Source organism: Pseudopodoces humilis, chromosome 7, assembly GCF_049639895.1.
Source record: "Pseudopodoces humilis isolate 2021_Gansu_Grassland_sample_001 chromosome 7, ASM4963989v1, whole genome shotgun sequence".
NCBI classification, from domain to species: Eukaryota; Metazoa; Chordata; class Aves; order Passeriformes; family Paridae; genus Pseudopodoces; species Pseudopodoces humilis.
Window position 1 is genome coordinate 10,874,140 of NC_142206.1, and position 22,210 is coordinate 10,896,349.

At 37.0% G+C, this 22,210-nt stretch overlaps 1 protein-coding gene across 3 annotated transcripts in view; it reads left to right on the plus strand.

Annotated features, from left to right (window-relative positions):
- PRMT3 (protein arginine methyltransferase 3) overlaps positions 1 to 22,210 on the plus strand; it is a 53,237-nt gene that overhangs the window by 3,443 nt on the left and 27,584 nt on the right. For all 3 annotated transcript variants that reach the window (XM_005531588.3, XM_014260257.2, XM_014260256.2), the window contains exons 5-10: positions 255 to 408; positions 3,573 to 3,714; positions 6,687 to 6,752; positions 11,958 to 12,079; positions 14,893 to 14,992; positions 22,130 to 22,208. In XM_005531588.3, the coding sequence (XP_005531645.2) occupies positions 255 to 408; positions 3,573 to 3,714; positions 6,687 to 6,752; positions 11,958 to 12,079; positions 14,893 to 14,992; positions 22,130 to 22,208 (663 nt within the window). The remainder of the gene's footprint in view (positions 1 to 254; positions 409 to 3,572; positions 3,715 to 6,686; positions 6,753 to 11,957; positions 12,080 to 14,892; positions 14,993 to 22,129; positions 22,209 to 22,210) is intronic.

The following is a 22,210-nucleotide window of genomic DNA, read 5'->3' on the forward strand; positions in this document are numbered from 1 at the left end:
AAATAATCAAACACTGGTATTTAAGGAAGCCTGAATTCTGGATTTATTTGCCTTAACTTAGACCATGCTTCTAGCATATTGGCTTTTTTTGCCTGGTCTTGTGTTCTGTAGTTAGCCCTGTCAAATTCAGTGCCTTTTGTAAAGCAACCAGCTTGTGCAAAGCATCCAAAGACACAAATGGTATGAGATGTTTATGATCTGCTGTGAAGCCATACATGATTGGCAGGTATTCTTTTTCCTCCCTCTTTCATCAGACATAGAAGATCTTTGTGAACCTGTAAAAGTTTTGCCTTCTAATGGTTTAAGTGATACCATGGTGCTCCTTGAACAATTAAAACATGCAGAACACAGAGCCAGAGCTGCAGAAGCAGCCTTGGCTAGAGCACAAGATGATCTTCAGAAAATGAAGTAAGTCTCTGAACTGAAGTTTTGGGGTGTTTTTATTTGATGTGTTTTAGATGAGATGTTCATGTCTAAAGACCAATAGAAATTGAATGAAGTAGTAGAATTTAGCTATGGAATAAACCTTGGGGTGGGACTGTAGGTTTGACTTGTCTGTTGTAGATTGTTAGTAAACGTCTTGTAGATGCACAATAAAAACTGCACTAACACCTGCACAGGTTGAAAGAGCAAAGTATGCTTAGAAAAGCTAAGCAAGCTCAGCACTCAGAAACACGTATTTTCCTTCAGACTACTCTTTGTTTTTGGGACACCTTTCTGTTAGTCCTTTAGATAGGAATTTAAACACTGAGGATGCACACACTGGAGAAGAGAGAGAGACACTGACAAATTAAATACAGAACTCCAGGTATGTTCAGAGTTAGCTTCAAAGAGTAGTTGTTAGTAGAGCCCAGTTACAGTTTGGAGAAACTCTCAGTAAAATTAATAAAACAACTTTATTCAGGTAGTTCTATTTTCAGTATCAGATGAAGGTAGTAAGAATATTCAGTGCATCACAGTCAGGACATCCCCGTAGTTACTTTTAAGTCTTGAAGTCTGCAAAATATGGACTGATGATGCTCATGGATAACATGGAAATATAAATTTTGTTTAAATCCTCTACAAACATGCCATTTCAAGATCACATGGACTGGGCAATGAGGAACAGAAATTATATTTAAGAGACTTGGAAAAATAATTAATGTTCTTTTGTGTGATAAGTTAATCAGCAAAAACCCTTGTGTTGCAAAATATATTTGAGGGTTTGTTGTACATTTTGACAGTACACACCTGGTGCTACAGGTAACTAAGTACACCAAAATATATTCATACATTCAAATCCTCTCAGTTGTAAACAATTACTTACGTCAAAAATTATCAGTTTTGTCTTCAGGTGAGTTTGAATTTTGTAAATTGTACTTTACAGCACACAGTGCTTTTCTGTACATTATGCATTAATTCATCATAATTAAAAACAATAAGAATGAAAGAAATTTGTCAATGTGCTTCAAAAGCTTGGGGGTATTTTTCTGTGTGTCTTTTTGCCTTCCATTAATTTGCATTTAAAACACAAAAAAAAACTTTCTCAGGTCATCAATTTCTTTTGAGCTCTCTAAACTTCAGTGAGACTTACAGATTGTTTTTTTTAAGTTAGTATATAAAGTTATCTGCTCTTGTAAGAGGGAGTCTTTAATTTTTCTTTCTCAGTGCAGCCTCTTCAATTCAGCAGGGATTGGCTGGCAGCAAAAATAGCCAGATGTAGATCTGATGAAGCAGAACAGTTTTAAATTGTGGACAGATGAGCCAGTTGCACTGTAGTAGTCTAAATGCTGTAATTCAGTGGTTTGTACTTTAGGTTATTCCACAGAATATCATCTGCTTCCATTCAGGTAAACCTCTGTGAAACAATGACAGTAACATTTCTATCAATCAGATCTTGTAATTTAAGAGATTTAAGAGTACAGCTTGTCTATACTAAGTTTTTTAATTTGTCACCTCGATGGCTTTTGTTTTTACTTATCTTTTTTCTTGATTAAAAAGACAGCAGGGCCCCTCCGTCTTTGGAGTTTCTTTGGTGCTTGTGTTGCGTGCATAGATTAGAGGAACTGCTGGCTTAAATAATTTTAAATCAAATCATTTAAATATCACACAGTGCTAATTATACTTAATTGGATGTCATAGAATCCATTTTATGAAAGTTTAAAATTGTATCATGTAGCTATTTGTATAAAAGTAAAGAAAATGCAAAGTACTGTGGTGAAGCGCTATATTAAAAATAAGATCTAGACTGTTTCTGAAGTTTCTGAAACTGACAAAATTTCAATACAAAATCCCTTACTATATTCCCTTCCCTATCTAAACTAGTTGAGCAGGGAAGTATTTGAAATGTTAGGAGTGAAATAGTATTTTTGGTTTTGTTGTTCTATAAGGAGGGTATTGGTAATGAGATTGTTACCTACAATTTCTGTATGTGAAGTTCCCATTTAAGAAAGTATGATTGCTGTTACAGGTGAGTGTCAATGACTTTGGAGTTCTCTAGGATGCAGCTTTTGTTGCTGTTGGACTGTAGACCTTGAAAGAATATTGTCTGGCTGAAATATGTTTGATTTTTCACTTCATTGTGGGTGTAGTATGATCTTCTTGTTAACGTCTAATACTGTTTTCATTATAAACCCCTTGATTGTGTATTTTGTCTTCAAACCTGCTTTGAGGAATGAGAACATGGAATCACGGAATGGTTGAGTTAGAAGGAACCTTAAAGCTCATCCAGTTCCAACCCCCCTTGCCAGGGCAGAAACACCTTCCGCTGTCCCAGGTTGCTCAGAGCCCCATCCAGCCTGGCCTTACATCCACAGCTTATCTGGGCAACCTGTGCCAGAGCCTCACTGCTCTCACAGTAAAAAATTTCTTCCTGATATCGAGTCTAAACCTACTGTGTTTGAGTTTAAAAGCCATTTGTCCTTGTCCAGACTCCTTCTCCCTATTTCTTGTAGCCCTTTTAGGTACTAAGGGGCACAGTGGGATCACACTGGAGGCTTCTTTTCTCCAGTCTGAGCAATCCCAATTCTCTCAGCCTTTCTTTACATGCTGTGGGAATGCAAGACGAGGGAGGAGGGAAAATAAACAGCATGAAATTAAAGTAATAAATCTAATTTTAAGCTTGGTTTTCTTTTCACCCAAATGCCTCAGTTTTAAAATGCTTAATTCTCCCTTCCAGTAGTCACCCAGTGTTGTGTGGGCTGCAGTTTGTGCTTCTTGTATGGAGTCCGTATCTGCATTACACAACCTGAAGCACCTTGACAGTGCAGTGCTGGCTTTTGTACCAGCAAGTGCAAAATAGATAATTCTGCCTTAGAAATAGAAACTACCCCCCAGTATTTCACTGCTGATAGTTGCTTGCTGTAAGCAGAAAGAAGGGCTTGCAGGAGGGTGCTGGAGGGAGTGCAGCAGCCCCGGGGAGCCTGCAGAGGGAGGATGTGCACACCTACAGCTGCTCCCATTGTTGCCCAGACCCTGGATTCCTTCCTGCTCCCATGCCCTCCCCCCCCGCCCCCTCCCCCCCCCCTCCCCCCCCGCCTCCTTTTCGTGGTCCCATAAACGCGTCTCAAGGGTATATTTCAAATTGGTTACAGACAATTTGCTCAGGATTTTGTGATGAACACAGATGTCAGGAGCAGCTTGTCATCCAGTGCCATTGCAGACCTTCAGGAGGACGATGATGGAGTTTACTTCAGCTCCTATGGGCATTATGAGATACACGAAGAGATGCTAAAGGTTAGAAAGTCATCGTCACTGCATCTTAGTAGGACTAAAGAGGAGAGGTGAAATGAAGTGGGCTGTGTGCCCTTAAATATACTGCAGAGCAGCTGCATTTTTAACCCTTTCTGTCCAGGAGAGGTTTTTTGGTGGTAGTTGGGCCGAGAGAAAATTTTTCAGTTTTATTTCCTTTGTATACATTCTGTTTGCGGGAAGCACTATGAAATCATTTACAGTTATGCTTGATATTACAATACCTGTACCACAGCCCTACCTTGCCAAAAGCAGCTTTTTCCTGCTTGTTTAAAACATGAAGGATAAATATAGTATAGGCAGTGAATATTTTTCTTTAGTTTTATATTTTCCTCATAATTGAAATTTGTTAAGCAAGACTGTTTCTCAGATATTGTGGTTTTCTCTTGCACTAAACAGTAAACAGAAATTGTTACTTGTGCAGGATTAAGTGTACTGATGACATGGAAGAGCTGGAGTATGCCCCTTTCATATGCTAAAGATAAAAAAAAAATTGATGCTTAAAACTTCACAAAGGCAAACCTTTGTATACCCTTTTGACTTTAAAATAAGAAAAAACAAGCACAAAGCCCAACACCTTAAAATTAACTTGTAAATTAAAATGTATTAATGCTTCCTTTCAGAGAAAATGTCACAGTTGTGAGAGTTACAAGCAGTTTTATCATTTTAAGGCATAAATAAATAAAATTCCTGTCTAAAGTCAAGGCAGAATACAGAGCTGTGGGGTGACTTTGTGCCTGCAGCTGGCATATAAAGCTTTCAGCTTCATAAATCATTTAGTGGCCCCAATGCAGAAATACACATGAATCTGTGTTAAGAATAGTTCAACTGTGAGGTTATTTTTAAGGGGAGATTTTACAGAAGCACAGAGATGGCTGCAGAAGTAGAAGAATGTTTTCTGAAATGTATGTTCTGTAGAAATATAACTTAAGTATAACTTGAAAATAAATAAAAATGATAGTTTTTTGGTTTTGCAGCTGTATAAAGCTATCATTTAAGACAATGTCGGCTATAGGATGAGGAATCCTTTCTGTTGGCTAATAAAAGTTTACAGTAAATCTGCATCTCCACACAAGGAGATTGGTACAAAATTTTACGTTACTGATTGAAGGGTATGTTTGTTGGAATGCTTTTAAGAAGACTTTTGACATTCCAAAACATAGGAAAATGATTGTCCTTATTGTGTACACATTGAAGTTTTTTCTTTATGCTAGGCATTCACTTTGATTTTTTTTCTCATGTTTACCATATTTACATAAATACAGTGGTTTACTACATGAACATTTTTAAGAAAGCAGTCTTTCTGTCTGAGTTGTAAGCCCATTTCGGAAACTGTTCAGTCTTGAAACCCTTTTTTCCATTATGTCTGATAGTGATATGTCTGACAAAATATCAATTTGGGTTTTTTTTTCTACAAATACTTCAAAGGTTGAGCAAGAATATTGTTACTTCACAATTGCCAAGTGACTGGTGTTTCCCTTGCATTTCCTTACATTTTTGCTTGATAATTTCTTGGTTGTCATCTTGGTAAATTTTTTTACCATTTTACTTAAGCCAAAAAAACATTACATGGCAATGTCAAGTGGGAGAAAGGGATTGGTGAATAGAGACCCAAAGTGCCTGGTTGTGGCTGCAACTGCATTGAGCTGGGGCAGGGCTGAAGCAATGTGAGGGCAGGATGCAAGGCTGAAAGCTTTCCAGCTGCCTGCTTTCTCAATTGATTATTTTTAAACCTTTTTGGTCCTTCCATCAAATCCTATTATATACTACAGTAGAAGTGAAGTACTAAAAATCCAATTGCTCTGAATATAACATCATAGCAAACCAATATGGTTTTAAAGGGTCATGATAGTACTTTTATACCTAAAGCTGGATTTTAGGATTTTCAAGGCTCAAAATAATTTTTTGTCTCCAAAATTTTTATTATCATAAAAATGTACTCAGTCACTGGTTTTGATCTTGTTCTTTTATTAAAATAGACTTTGATATTTTTCACTGTAGAAAATTTCTGTTTCTCTGTTGTTTCTAGAAATTCTTAACTTGCTGTAGTAGAAAAATTGCCTAGATTTAATAAAAGTACTAGGATTTTATACTTAGCTTTATTTGCACTAGACAAAAAATTGCTGAGTTGTTTTTTTTACTTGTCTGTAACACTTGAACTGCAACAGCAACTCCAAAACCTATACTTGTCTGTCAATTTGTGTACCTGCTGATGCATGTCAAGCGAATCAGTGTTTTAATAGATTACCTTGCTGGTAAACCGAGTTATGCTGCAGGCTTTTATATACTAAGATACTATGTATGTTTTGTTCTAGGTGTGAAAATATTCCAGCTTCTCTGGCCATGTTGAATTTCAATAAGACTTAGTTACTGTGTTGGACTTCCATCAAATGGGCGATATAGCTTTGACTACTAGCTTGTCATCAGGATTGCAAATTTGCAGCTTGTTCAGAAATAAAACCAAGTTAATTTGATGCATAAATTATTTTTTTTACAGAAATCTCCATGTCACAGAGGTGTCAGAGAACAAAATGATATAAAACATTTTATGAGCTTGTGATTCTAATTTTCACCGTTGTATAGGAGCTTTCTATTTAAGCCGGTGTAATTTTGTCACTCTATTACTGCTGTTCCTGGTTAGTATTAAGTTAGTTAATTAGTATTATTATTAATACCTGGTTGGTATTAAGAACTTTGAAATATTCAAAAGAAAAGGCAGAATCAGGAAGCCACTAAACAGCTTCTTATCTTTCCTTCAGCTGAGGCAACTGGTTTCATTTACCACAGTAAATTCTGCAATATTATTATACAGAAGTGTTATGGTTGCAGGGCCCATTTAAATGCAGTATGTGCAAATCATCCTCAGGCCAAGTTGGAAAGCAAGTTGTTCAGCATTTTTGAATTTTATGCTGTGCCCAAGTAGAAAAAGTGAACCTGCTTTGTTCTTTAACTGATAGGATAAAGTCCGTACGGAGAGCTATCGTGACTTCATCTATCAAAACCCACATATCTTCAAGGACAAGGTAGGTAAAATTGCTCAGAAGGTACAGTAATTTCTATGGTTTATTTTGTCTCAAATGGCAGAAAACCTGCAGGATAGCTACTCTGTAGCTCTGGGAATGGAGAGTCACAGGATTTGATTTAATATGCTCTGGCTTTATTAGGTGGTAGAGAGCTGTTGAGCTGCTGGAGGGTGCAGCTTGCTGATAAGAGCAGTGGTGATCTCTATTGTCATTGTGCTGTGTGCCATGGCAGGGCGTTCATTAATTATCTTGGCAGGGTGAAGTTGAGCCTCTCTTGCTGAGGATATTAGGTGGAATCTCTCTGAGGGCTCTTTACCAGGATTAAGTATCAGGATTATGCCTGATACAGTAAAAATGTCCTGGAAGCCCTGTGTAATTAGAGGTGGGAAAGAATTCATGTAGAACTGATTTTTTTGAATTAGTGCTGTTTTGTGTCTCCAGACTGGGTGGTTATTATTAAAGGGCTTGGAACTATGAGCTGGTACTTCATTTGCAGTGAGGAAGGATTTCACTGATAGGATCTTACAGTGGTTATGACCCCAGTATGCTAGTAATCCTCTTCTTGTCTTTTTTATTTCTGCTGGCTGTTTCTGATGACTTTGTTGTGTTTTGAGCTTATAGAATCATAGGATAATTTGGGTTGGAAGGGGCCTGCAGAATCATCCAGTTTGAACCCTTCTGCTGTGGCTAGGGACAGCTTCCACTAGACCAGGTTGCTCAGAGCCTCATCCAGCCTGGCCTTGAATGTTTTTTTTTTCAGGGATAAGGCATTCACGCGTTCTCTAGGCAACCTGTGCTGGAGCCTCACCACCCTCACAGGGTAGAATTTTTTCCTAGTATCCTATCAAAGCCTACTCTCTTTCATTTAAATGCATTCCCCCTTGTTCTGTCACTCCAGGCCCTTGTAAAGAGTCTCTCTTCATCTTTTAGTCTCTTTTCAGGTACTGGAAGGCAACAATTAGGTCATCCCAAAGCCTTCTCTTTTCCAGGCTGAACAATCTCAATCCTCTCTAAGCCTTTCTTTGTAGGAGATGTGAGAGAGGTACACTTCTGTCCTGGCAGAAAGTGTTTCAGTGTTTGATAAGACCTATTCTTTGTATGTCTTACCTTCAATTTGCAACTACAGAAAAAATGAAAAAAAAAAGGAAATTGTTTTCTTCCCTTTTTTACCTCAATTCATGTCACAGGCCTGTTTCTACTAAACATTTCTAAACTCTTTGATTATAGTGAGAGAACAAGCAAAAGTGTAGAATTACGCTACCAGCTACTTAAATGATGCAGGTGACTGCGTAGGTGGGCAGCTTGTCTAACGGAGCAGAACAATCAATAAAGGAAAGAAAACTTTCCTGAGAGAAATTTAGTTTCACAGGTGCCCCTAAAATGAATAACTGCGGGTTTTCACAAAGTAAGACTGATCTGAAGTTACTCAAAATGCGAGGCCTTTTGGAGCAGTAGCTTTTTATGATTGATAGTGTTTCTCCTATGCTGTATGGACACGCTGGGAACATTCAAAACAAAATATGGAGTAACTATTGCAGTCAATGTTGCTTCAGCCCCAGTAGATACATGTGCTCAGGAAACAGCTTAGGCAGTATGTGTGCTTACTCTGTTGTAAAAGCATTCAACTTCTCTGGAGAAAAACTCAAGTATCACAACATCTACAAACTGATTTCTGAACATGTTTTTTACAGCAGTTTTTGGTCAAGGTTAACTCAAATTAATGGTGTATCCAAACCCATCATGGTATGTTGAGGTTGAACTCAAAGACAGACTCTTGATTGCTTTGAGTTCCCAATATCCTCCATCCATGTGACCAGTGCCCTGCTTAGCTTGTGTGCCTGGCCAAATGATGTAGCTTTCTGTTGGTACACTGTTATGGAGAATAAATGGAGTTTTCTGCAGAAACCTGGCTTTGAAGTGACATGTGTTACAGACTTCTGCTGAAAGAGCTGTGTGGGATACTTTGCTTAACTTAATGTATTGTATAATGCTCTCAGAACCATACTAATGAGTGAAAATTCCAAAGGCTGTTTTCCCTTAAATTTTAATCACAATTAATAAAAAGTCTGGTGCTGTATTTCCTAGAATTCCCATAAGGTATTCCTCCCTGGAAAGTACATACTTATGCTTTTTGTTTTTTTCTGAAGGAACAATTGTGAGGTGTTTTGGAAGGAGCTTGTTCAAAGAACTGAATTTTTGTACTCCCTTTTGATGCAAGTCTGTATCCTAACCTTTAGGATACTAAAGAGGTGTGATTGCATGGTGATAGATGATAACAGAGTATCTAGGTTTGTTTATTATGCATATTATATTCAGAACCAGCCAATTTGTTTGTTCTGTGTCAGCTTTCAAAAGAAATTATTAAAACTTGAATGAATGCTGCTTGCTGCCTTTGTTTTCAACTTGTCAAATGTATTTGAGATGAGAATAGGACAATTCAGATTACCTGGCAGGAGTAATGAAGGTGGGTGTACTCAGTAAAAGGAAGTGCGGTCCATTTTACAATAAGAGTATTTTTGGGTGGAAAAATAACTTAGTAAAGCACTGTTGCTATGCTTAGTTTTTGTTGTAAGGCTGAAGTCTGAGGCAAGCATCAGTGCTAAATTTGGGGAATGAAAGCTTTTAAACCACTGTTCTACTAAGAGTTCATTGATTAAATTAATTTAATTGGCCAAAGTCCCTGGCCTCCTTTTTTTCTGAGTTTAAAGTAATTTTTTCTGTCACTGAAAGTAGGATATTGGTTTCGCTTAGACTGCAGAGGATGTGAAGCTGCAGTCTGTTGTGGTCGCCAGTCCAGCTGCTTCAGGTCTTCGGTGAGAGGCCATATGTGATCGCTGCAAGAATGTGTGGGCTGTAGACCCTTGTCCTTAGGCTAATTGCTGATCACTGTGTCTTTAAATTCCTAACATGTATTCCAGCTTGTATATTTTCTCTCCAGTGCCTCTTTTTCTATCCAGTCCCCCTGCCTAAGGCTAGATGAGTTCCATCTGGGTTTTTAAGTGACCGGGGCAGCTGTCCAAAGTGGTGTCTGTTTTTATTTTTTTCCAATTTGTGATGATTGCTCTCTTTCATGAAACTGTACATCAAGATGATTCTTTCAGAGTGGCTTATTTTTGTCTCTGATTTCCAAGTGGCATGGCTCAGTGATTTTGTTAACTACCATAGATGTAGTGTTAGAATAGGTGATGTTAGAGGGTGTGAAAGTTCAGCAGCTGCAAGAATATTGACTTTTATTTTTTATTCCTGTCTCCAGTAGGTTCAGTTTAGGGATTTCTGTAGCCATAACATGATCTCACCTAACTTCTGAGTTGTAGAGTTGTCTCCTTTTGAAACATAGCTGCAAAAGAGTTGTAGGTGGAACGAGTAACTCTATTCACAACTTCCCTTCCTTTTACAAAAGCAGCTGTTAAAGGTCATCATACTGATGTTTTTTAGTCTGTTTCCAAGTTGTAACTGGCTCTACCGAGACAGGTGACAGTCAATTCTTCAGTCACTGCTTCCCAGACCACCACAGCAGCAGCTCCCTTACACTGTACTGCTAAGAATGAATAGCTGGTTTTATTCATGCTGGCTTCAGGATCATTGTTCTATATCCATCATCCGAATGTATAGAATTGTATACAAGTAAGGCAGGCAAACCTGAGTTATGGAGTATTCCAGTATTTGCTTTGCTGGTCTTTGTCAGGTGAAATGCAAGGTTTTGTTGTGCCAAAGCAAGAGTGATCAGTAGCTGATAAGTTGAAAAGTGTATCAGCAGCAGGGTGCATTATTGCCTTGAAATATTTTGTAAAATGGGGTTATAGTTCTCAAATATGGGATTGATTAGTGAGAAATTTGATGTCTTCTTTGGAAAAATGTTTAATATAATGAAAGCTGTGAAGGTACATTTTACAGCACTCTGTGCTGTGAGGAGAAAAGACAGTAAAATCTGTTTTCCTTTCTAATAAATTCTTGTTATGACTGGTAATTCTGACTCAGTGTTCTTGTTAACTTAAGTGCATTGTACATTGTACTTACTCTCATGTTTAGGTCTTATGTATGGGAAAGTAAGTTTTGTCTTTACAGTTCTGATTCTGTTCATGCTTAAATGGTGTACATGATATATATGAGTGGCTCTACATAGTATTTGATTTTTAGACTTCAGAACTTTTTTGTGTTTAATGCTTAGAGTTTTTTAACACCATTAGTAAAGCTTAGCTATATTAGATATGATTCTTAACAGTAAGACCATTGATGATCAGGCCAATGCTCAGAATCTCCAGAGATGCCTTTCAGCCCCAGTAATTCTGTGAAAACATCAAGCCTGGAACTCAACTTAAAAATGTACTGGAACACATTCATTAGGCTTTTAGCTGTTGAGAAGTTTCCAGCAGTTAGAAGAAATACACTGTTATGATAGCAAGGCCTGAAAAAGGCTATTTGATAAAATCTTTGTGAAGCTTAAAACTGCTGGCAGCTCAACTCTACTTAGTCATAAATTCAGTACTCTTTTCTTAGTTGCTTCACATTTTTTAACTTTTCGGTCTTCCTGTAGTAGCTGATATGTGATATACAAAAACCCAGACATTTTCATGGCTCCTACTATGCTGAGAGTACTTTTTCCAGCTGTAGTGGTGGAATTTACTCTTTCATTAAAACTGTAGGGATTCCATCTTAAATGCTTTTTTTTTCGCTCTATTTTGATTATAAATAGTGCTAGACAGAACCAGGTGTTAAAACTGTCAGTGACCATTTTAAAATTTAGTCGTCTTGAGCCATAGCTGTTTTGAGGCACTTTGGCCATGTCTGGCAGAGGATACCTGAATAAAGTTTCTGAATAGACTTTTAATTAAACTAGAATATGTTTTCTCAGTGCCAGTGCTAAGTTCAGTTATTAGTGATTCAGTGATTAAAATTGCTCAGGCTATAATTTCTTTGTTCTCTTCTTCATGTAACATTTTAGGTGTTTCCCAGGTAATTGCTTGCTAGTTTGTTTCCCATGTGACTGGGTTAATCTGCAGCTGGAGTTAGTGGGCTTCACTGTGTTCTTAGAAAAGGTGGTAGAATGAGAAGTTAGAATTGCACTTTTGACTTGGATATCTCTGCATGTAACATTAAGACTTCATGCCTTCTGTTGGAATATGATACCTCACTGATGTCAAAAGAAATGTAGAAAAATCATAGCAAGGAAAATAAGATTGTTTTGCTTTCATTTATTCCTTTCAGGTGGTTTTGGATGTTGGCTGTGGAACTGGAATACTCTCCATGTTTGCTGCCAAAGCAGGTGCCAAGAAAGTGATTGGAGTGGACCAATCTGAAATCATCTATCAGGCCATGGACATCATTAGGTAGGAGAAGTGGTTGTTAGTTTTCTGTTTCTTTATAGGAATTTTAAATAATTTCTATAATTTGTCTGTGTTATAGAAAATAAAAGCCCTGCACTATCAACTGCTCTCCCCTAATTCAGCATTGCTGAGGGTGCATCCTGTCCAATTGGGTCACTAAAGGCATTCATCAGTATCAGAAGTAGCACTGAACCCTGGCTACAGTTAGGATTTGTACTCGCCCTCTCAACTCTTGAACCTCATGGTCTAGACCCATCTCCTTGTCCATTTATCCACTCCACATGTCACTAATCTGCCTATGGAGGATATTTAGGGAGGATGAGCATATGTAAAAATCAAGCAGTAACATCTGAAGACTTACAAAGGATTTCCTAGGATGAGGTAGGAGGAGTGTAAGTGTTCATGTGCAATGTTAATAGCTGAAGCCTGTAGGTTTTTTCATTTAGGTTGATATTACAACTTTGAAAATAAGATCTAGGTAGATTTTGGAAGTGACAAATTCTAGGAAGAATTTAGGAGTGGCAATTTTTTTTGTGCAAGCTCAAGTGGCAGACAAGTAATGTTGTCTGTACAGAATTTGTTAGGTAACATTCACACATTAGTGGTGCAGCACTACACACTTGGATGCTGTAAAATTACTCAAATAAATATCTGCTTGGGAAAAGGACCATGCTAAACCTTAAGTGCATGTTTGACTAAAATGGTTTTCTGGCACAAGAACTCATTCCTTGATGAGAACTTTTCCCCTGAGTCCCTGACATCTTCAGAATGTTTGCAAATGTGAAATAGTGTTTTATGTCTAACGTACTAGATTACAAATTTAGGGCTGTTATAACTTTCAACAGCCGCACAAAGTCCTCTTGAGTGTTATTTATGCTTAGGGGAGAGTAGAAGTAATAGTCAATATGTATTTTCTTTGGGGAGGAGAAGGGCAGGCCTCTAAGAAAAACAGTGAATCAGAACTCTTAAACTCTTAAGATGATGCCACTTGAAGTACGCAGCAAGTCAACAGTAAGGCTGCGTATTTATAGGTATTTTCTGCTATAAAAGGTTCAATTCACATTAAAGTCTCCAGTTCACATCAAAACAATTTATATTTGTCTGGTTAAAGCTACTTTTCCTAAAGGAATAAAGCTGACAAAGTTGCAGTGGAGTAACGATTATTTATTGGTACACTGAACAACTCTAGCTTAAAGAATGACTGTTGGAGCGTGCTTCCACCTGTGACTAAAGTGTGTTCTCAAAGCTTTTGTCCGTCCCAGAATTCAGGTTAATTCTAGCATGCAAATTACTGGAAACAGTGTAACCCATGTTGCATGTATAAGGATACAGAGTATGAGTAGCCTTAAAAATAAACTTACTTTAAAGTAAATGGTTGCCTTTTCTTTTTCTTGCTGTGAATAGTCCCGGTAAAATTTCTAGCACAGTGAATGATGTGATTTTTGTCATTTGTCACTGTTAAGCTAGTATAGAAAGTTGAAGTAGACTTCCTAAATAACATCTCAGTTTTTCCTACAATGTGTAAACCACATTGGTTGGTTTGGGTTTTTTTAAACATTATAAATGAAAACACATATGTAGTAAATTAATCCTGTTCCTCTCTGTTGTTTTAAATCATGTCCCTGGATGTGGTCATTTAGAAATTTATCTTTAGATCTCTTTTAATCCTTCTTAAATTGTTGTTGTGGGTGATAGCTCTTTAACATTCCTCACTTTGAACTTCTGTTTTTACTTCTGTTTAGAGCATTAAATATGATATTGGACATGAACTGCTATCTTCTAACAGAAGATTGTCTTGTGTAGAGGATTTAATTGATCTTTGCAACAGCCCGTGTGTTCAAGGAGCCCTCTGACCCTTTCCTTTCCCTCCCTTCATACTGACCGTTCTTCCATTGTCTTTTAGATTGAATTTTTAATGTCATTACTGGTCTGCATTGAAAGTCAGACAGAATGTAAGAGTAAGATATTAGGAGAGGGAGGGAAGGGGCAGAGATAAGAACTGCAGTGGGAAGAAAAATTTCTGTGGTGGGAATATTTTTCTGCCCTCTGTAAGAATAGCCATGGTAATAAAGATAAGTGCAAGAAAGACTAATATGGTTTGCCAAGAAGAAAAACAGTACATTTCAAGCATGTACACACTTATTTTATTATCATGCAGTTCTTGTTTCAAAACCTGTAGTTCTATCCCAGTCCCTCCCTTCTTATGCAGGATGGTTGTACCATGACATGCATGTGAGGTAATCCCTGATCAGTGCAGGTACTGAATATTGCAGATGCTTTTGCCCAGTGGTGAGGGTGTCTTTACTGTTGAATAACTGTAGTACTGATTTAGAGGGAAGCTTTGTTCTCAGTGACTTTGCAGCTGGTTTGGTTAAATAAAAAAGTGAGTCATACAAACAGCCTTGTAAGGAAGTTAATTTCTGTTGCTGTCCTGGTGTGGTGAGTAGGCTCTGATTGCTGTGGAGGTCAGTGGAGGAGAAATGGAAACAAGCAATTTTTAAATAAAAAGGACCAGCAGTTTTAAATTGTCTTCTCTGTTTTCCTGGTTTCTGAAGCTTGCACATTTGTATGCATGGCACGTTGGAGGTATACAGATCTACTCCCTGCCATCTTCTGGCACTAAATCCGCTGTGATTTTTAGCTACTTGGAAATGTTCCCTGTGAAATATAACGGAGGAATAGTAAATTCTAGTGCTTCTTGATTAGTTAAACCAAAAGGTTTGAGGGGAGGAATGTGAAATATAGATGTCAGTATATTTCTCTTGATGGCATAAATTAGAAATAGAAACTTAATTCATTTATGTTTTCACTTGCAGATTAAATAAACTTGAAAAGATTATTACATTAGTCAAAGGAAGAATTGAGGAAGTTGATCTGCCTTTGGAAAAAGTGGACATAATTATATCTGAGTGGATGGTAAGGTGAATGGCTATTCTTCTCAAGTTGTGTTCAGGAAAAAGATGGGTTTTATTTCATTTGAAAAGCTATTCTATAAGTGATACTACTTTTATTTTAACCCAAGCATCTATCATGGTTCCAACAGTATCTTTGACAATGTCAGAGATGTGATGGCAGCCCTGATTGTGTGGTACTTGGACACAATTTATGGTCCCTCTTGTTCAAGCTCTTTCAAGTCAAGCCTCTCAAAGTACAGTTGAGCTGCTTTGGGTGCAGGAAGTTTCTGTTACGTAGTTAGTTTGGAAATCTATAAAGCATTCAGTCATACTGTTGTGGCTGCTCAGGTGAAAATAATAGAGGAATATTGTATTAGTCATCTAGCCAGCTCTTTCTGATGGGTAAAATAACTTCAGTCTGCAAATTCAGCTAAGGACTCTCCGGACTGTGCAGGAAAGGTGATAAGGAGGGGAGGTGCTGCCTCTGGAAATCTGCAGATACTGAGAGAGCTTGAAAACAAGGTTGCTTTTCATTTCTGGGTTTTAGCATCACAGTAAAAACACTGATTTTGAAAGTACAAAATAAGTGTGACTGACAGCAGTGTCTAAATGAGCCATCTCCTGGAATCCATTGGATTTCAGCTGTTGGCCTGTTAACTTTTTCATGTAGTTGCTGATAACTGTTACACACTTGTCCTTTCTACCTGCTGTTAATCCTAATAAAGAAATCTGTGTTACAAAACCTAGTGCCAGCATGAGTTTCATAGTGACATCGGAATGCGTGTTCCCTATCAAAAATGTGATAGAAAATATCTCTTTGAACTGTTTTTTGTGAACTTCTGCTATTCAGTATCCTAATATCACAAGCCTTCAAAAAGCACTTCAAAACACAGGTTTTCTTCATGCTACTTCCAGCTCTTGTGACTTAAAAATTCCTTTCTACCTGAAATTTAAGATCAGTAATGACAACTTATGTTCAGTGTTACTTGTTTCTTTGTGGGGTTTTGTTTTTTAACAAACTGTGGCTGTTCTGCTATATACAATGGCCTTTGAGGGGGAAGTCACGCACTCACTGTGGATCCATATGTATCTACCTATTTTTCCATAGGGAAACATGAAAACAAAATTGGTTTGCCTTTTTTTGGTTTTTTTAATATTTGTTTATTACATTTGTCAGTGAACTAGAAATCTGCAGGTTTTCCTCCCCTGCTGTAATGTACGTTATTTGAAGCATGAGCTTAATTTAGTGTTGAGGTCACTAGTTTCAATGATAGTTTAAGCCATTGGTTTAAAACAGTGATTTAAAAATAGCTCATTATGGTTGGTGATTTCTGACAGTATGGTGGCTTCACAAGAAATGTAATTGTAGTTTTTCAGGGAAGCTTCTATCCACTGCCTAATATGTGCACCAAGATTAATATTCCCAAAATACATTTCTCCTTCTGGAGCCCAAGATTTGGTTTTAAAGGGAACATGGGTAGGTGAGCTAAAGTTCTGTTGTAAATCAGTGCTTCTGAGATAAACTAAAGAATTTCAAAACTCAGCTTTTATAAGAAATGGCATATTAAATGCTGGATATTTTTCTTTTGTGTGCTAATTTACCTTTTTTTATGTTATAATTACATAGCCATGTAATGTATGTACTGCATATGTACAGTATGTACAACAGTATGCACTTAATCTGATTAGGTATTCTAAATATTTAGGTATGTTGGGATTTTTATAGGTTGCTGCTTGTCAGAGATAAAGAGGGCAATGCTGTGGAAGTAAGATTGATAGCTGGACACTGTTCCAACACTGTCCAGAAAGGAACATTATGTTGCCTAATGCAGATGAAGATTTCTCTTTGTCTAGCTTTCTTGTGTGAATTTACTTTTTCATTTCCTTCCCTACATGATACAATGCGAAATCTGTTCTTAATATGTGAATGTAAGTGCTTGAAAATGTTGGAAATGTTGAAGCATGAGAGCAAAAAAGAATTCAGTATATATCAGATTTTGCCTCTTTATGCAGAGAATCTGTATGGACTGGCAGGAAAATTCTCATGTTTTTCTTTGTAACAAAAATATGAAAAGTTGCAGTTCTGTTTAGAAAACAAACTGCTTTTAGATTAGTAAATGTCAAACCCTTTTGTGGAGCCATAGCTTTGTTTTGCTTGGTACAGATCACTACTTAAGACCAGTACACAATAAGCTTTTTTTTTCCCTTTTAGAGCTTTGTCTGGAACATCAGAAAATTAAAAACAAATATGAGGCAAGAGAGAGGAAAAATACTGCATTCTCCCAGGATTGTTTCTAGATTAGGCTTTCTGAGAAAGGTTCATGTAGAGCAGTTTCTTATAAAAGGTACAGCATTGCATTATGAGCATCTCAGTATGATGGTTTCTGATGATCATTTACTTAATTGCAGAAGTGACCTATGACTGCCACAAACTGCTTGCTCTTCTTCCCTTTCTTTCATTTGTAAATTTGTTCCCTTAAATAATGGAAAAATAGGAAAAGCATTTCAAATTACACAGTGGGCAGGTATGTATAACTGCATGTGTGTCTATGTAGAAATTTGTATTTCAAATGCATACTTGCCATCTTCCATATTAATACTTTCCGAATTTAAATTCCTCTGGATATGTTTTTTTCATGTTCCAGGGTTAGAGGCTGAATGAAGAGCAGCTCTATCTTCAGTAGTTTAATTTGAGCCTGTGAAAGAAGCTAGCAGTGAACTTGTTTGTAATGTGCTAAATTTAGTATGTAACATCTGAAGTTTTTGTGTTTGACAATGTCAGCATCAGACCAGGACACTTCTGTGATTGTGTTCAATTCAACCCAGTGTGTAAAACACAGAGGAAGGCAGTGGGAGGTGTGAAGAGCTGTGAGCTGTTCTCTTGTTGTTGAAAAGGCAGGTTGCTGAACATTGTACACTACAATGTTAGTGTACAACATGTACTCATAAACTGGGCTTTTTATGCAGTGCTTTACGATACTGAATATGCAGTAGAGTTCTACAAGATAAAAGTGGGGAAGAGATGGACTGTCAGATAAAAATACACTTAGGATACAACCCAGTACTTGTATTTTAATCATGTCTTTGGTCAGATAGCTAATATTTTCTTTTCTCCTTTTTCTTTTCTTACTTTTATATTTCTTTCTCCTTTTTTTTAAATAATTTTGAAATTACATGAGGATGGGCTGTGAGCAGAGGCATTGAGGATCTAGGGAAAAGAAAAGGAAATGAGCATGTCTGAAACACTGAAACCATCTTCTCTATCCTTCCTTCTTTCCCCTGTTTCTGTGAGAGATACACAGTTATTTCCTTGCATGATTTTTTTTTTTTTTTTTCTGTCAACACCAGTAATGGGGATCACCTTTCTGCTCTTCACATCTTCCTGTTTGGTGTTCTCACTTTTATTTGTTTAAGAAAACAACAGAGTGTGCATAATGACAAAGTCAAGTTGTCATTCTGAGATTTGTGAGCTTGTTCTGTCTTTTTACTTCCTCTTTTTTTTCTCTTTTTTTTTAATTAAATCGTACATGAGAGACGATCATGAAGGCAAACTCAGCATGTGAGAGATGGAGCTGCAGCAGGGCATGCTGAAGTGTTTATGTGTAGCTGCTGCTTGTCATTTAAGTGTGCTACAGGTTTGGAGGGAATTTTGTCAAATAAAATGTAATTTTTCATGACATAGAGTGGGCCACATCAGTTTTGTGCATTTGTTAATGCCAGATTAAATTTTGTATTGGACATCAGAATCTGTTATCCAATTGTGTTGCATACCTTCTGTGACTTGCTTTACTGTGTAGGCCAGTGGAAATCTTGTAGTTAGAAACTTCAGTTTAAGAAAATAATGCACTTTTTTATACCACTGTGGATTAAAAAAAGATAAAGTCGACTCTCTGGGCCAGTGATTTGATAGTTTTTTGTCTCATAAATATTCAGTATTGTGCCTTACTGAATCTGAAGAGCTAGACCAGCTTCAGTAATGTTATAGAAAATATTAAAATGCATCTTTGATAGCAAGTGGAGGGGAAACACAATGCTTATTCAAGTAGTTAAACAATTCTTCCAAATTCTATCTTTACACTTTTTTTTTTCTTGCTGTACCAAAAATTCTGCTAATTCTTGCTGTTCCCGATCCACTTTTTGATGCTTTTAAAGAGCTTAAGCTCTTTTTCTCCACAAAGATTATCATGTCAATACTGAAACACTTAAACTAAAAGAACTTGAATACTTGTATTTGGATCAGTCGTAAAATATTTTTATGTAGCTTTGAATTAAAATGAAAATAAATACAAGAATGCTGTAGTATATTTGAATAACATGAAAAAAATTAACGATGCAGGATATTAAGGCATTGATTTATGAGCCTTTTATAATTCTGTTAGGAACACAGAATACAGATATAAAGGATATATAAGAAATGTAGAAAAATTCACATTGCTGTGGATTCAAGGGGCTCAGTGGATATCTCCTTGGGGCAGACATGAGGCAGGGCAGGCGTATGCTTGAACACAGTTATTCACAGTGCTGTGCATTTCTGTTCCTGTCATTTGTTTACTGGTTTTATTGTTAGCTGGGGAATATTTCATTTGATCTTTGCAAATATAAAAAATACAGAACTTCATGTTCCTTCTGAGAAGGAAATGGCCAGCTTTTTAGTAGAAAATATGTAATGGGACAGCATAAAATTTAGTTTTCTGCGCATTTGGGTTGTCTTTAACAGAGAATGTCACCTTTTATATGTCTTAGTTTAGCAACTATCAAGATTGTACTAATAATATGCAGCTCATGGATTTGTATCATAGACATCTCTTTGCACTGATTGATTTTGAGGATGTCACAGCATGCTTAAGAAAAAGTAAACCCTTGACCATTTTTTGGGGTGAAGCAAGAGTTCCCCACAGCATCACGGGGAAAAATGTCAGGTATAATTCTGTTTCTAGAAGGCTTCTCTTCAGGTGGGGCAGCAGGCTGTAAAATTACATTCTAACTTACAGATGAGCACAGCACACTGAGCAAAGTGTTTTGGTGTAAGTAGTAAATTACTTGATTCAGTACCATTGATGGTTTACATAACTTACAGGAATGCTGTAATGAATTGGGATGGAGAAAGAACTGAGTGGGAGTGGGAGGAGAACCAGCAGTGCCAGAGAGGAAAGGGAAAGGATGGTGAGAATTTTTCTGTATTTCTCCTGAGTGAGTGTCTTCCAGTTGTACTTCTTGCACAGGTTGGCAGTTGTAGTTAGTGGGCAGAAAGAAGGAAGGAAGAACTGATCCATAAAGATGTCATTTTGTGAATTACTGGCTCTTGCTAGCGATTAGTCTTCAACATGTCCTAGAGGTTATCTTTAAAATACCATGAAAACAACTCATTTTCAGTTAAAGGCATCTAAAAATACTTTTTATGAGGTAAACATATTCTGTTATTAAGCCATAACAGTATAAAAAAGAAAGCTGTGGTTCCATGCTGTTCTTCTGGCTTGCCATGGGCATCAAATTATCCCTGCCTGACGCAGCTGGAGCTTCAGGCCTTTTCAGCTGTTCAGCAAAGCTTAATAACAGCCCTATTGCTCACAAAGCAGTAGTCATCCTTCTGGGACTTATTCTAAGGATGTACAGAAATTGGGCAGTAAAGTAGAAGAACAGGCAAGATTGGAAAGAAAAGTTTTCAGTGGAGCACTATTACCAGAAGAAACAGATTAAGAAAAGGACATGGCCATTATTTTTACACTGTGTCCTCTTTGAATACAAATATGTCATGCTTCAGGTTCCTGGGGTTTTCAGTTTTGTTTTTTGTTCTGAAGGCTGTGGAAAATGGCATTTATAAGCAATTCTGAACTTTAAGCATATTTTTTAAGATCATTGAGTCCAACCCAGCACTTCAAAGTCCAGCACTAAACCATGTCCCAGGGTGTCACATTCACATGACTTAAATCCCTCCAGTGCTGTCCTGGGCAAGCCTGTTCCAGTGCTTGATAACCATTTCAGTGAAGAAATTTTTCCTAACATCCAATCTGGTGCAGCTTCCTAGCTTTCCTTTGGTAAATTACTGCTGACTGGGCTTGTAGGACTGCAGGTCCAAAGTGTGGACTTCAGCTGTCCATTTTGTTCTTGCCAAGTAAATCAAGCCACTTGTCTAAGCTGTGCTTTAAGCAAAATGAAAATTAGGTTGCTAAATGAAAATTCAAAATCTTTCTTGGTGTTTGTCTTAATACATTTGGTGTTACGAGAATGTAGATGAAATATGTTACAGTATTGAGTAACAATGCTCAAACTTGGAGGACAGGAAAGGTATAAATTCAATATATCAATTGGAAAACAAAGGACTGTATATCTCATAAGTATGCAGTTTGTTTAGAAGTAGTTGAGAAAGTGGATGTTCTCTGTAAAATGTTAATTTCATTTAATATAGTTTTTGAGTTTTTTAATATCTTAAATATTCAAATAAAGAATGTTTCCTTGTTTCAGCAAATGACTCATTGAAGTTTACAGTAAGTTATTCTAAACACCAATAGCAGTAAGATTAACTTGCCATAAAATTAATTTCTACCCAAAAAAGCCCTATGCAAATCTAGTTGTAACATTTTTGTCCTGGAAATTTTGCAAGTCCAAGTGCTGCTAAATGATGTAGAACACCCAGAGAACCTGTTTGGTACACAATTTATTTCACCCTCTCTTAGTGAGCACTGACTAGGATGATACAGGGCACCACAAGGTTGTAAATATGAAGAAGCAAAGATGCATTCCATTTGGCCTTTCTCTGATTATAGTTTCAGTGTAACTTGCAGATCTGAAGGGGAAGGGATTTTTTATTGTTTATTATTATTTTTCTTGGAACCTCACAGTTATTACTAAAAAATCAATACACACAGCTTTTCACTTGCTTTGAGTTGAATTCAATGTCTTTTAATGTTGTAGATCTCTTGTTGGGTAATTATTGGTGTAGATGGCATAGTTATTTTCTCTGGGTGCTACATACTTGCAGTTTGGGAAATGGAAGATGATACTTTATATAATAAGTTTTGAAGTGACAGTGCTGTTGTTGAGAAACTTTGAGTGTATGGGCTGATAATGTTCTTAAACTGTGTTGATAAAGCCTATCTGTTGAATGTCTAAATAGAAGAAACACAATGATTTCTAAATTCTTTCTGTTTTCTATAAACAGGGTTATTTCCTTCTCTTTGAGTCAATGCTGGATTCTGTCATCTATGCAAAGGACAAGTACCTGGCAGAGGGAGGCTCAGGT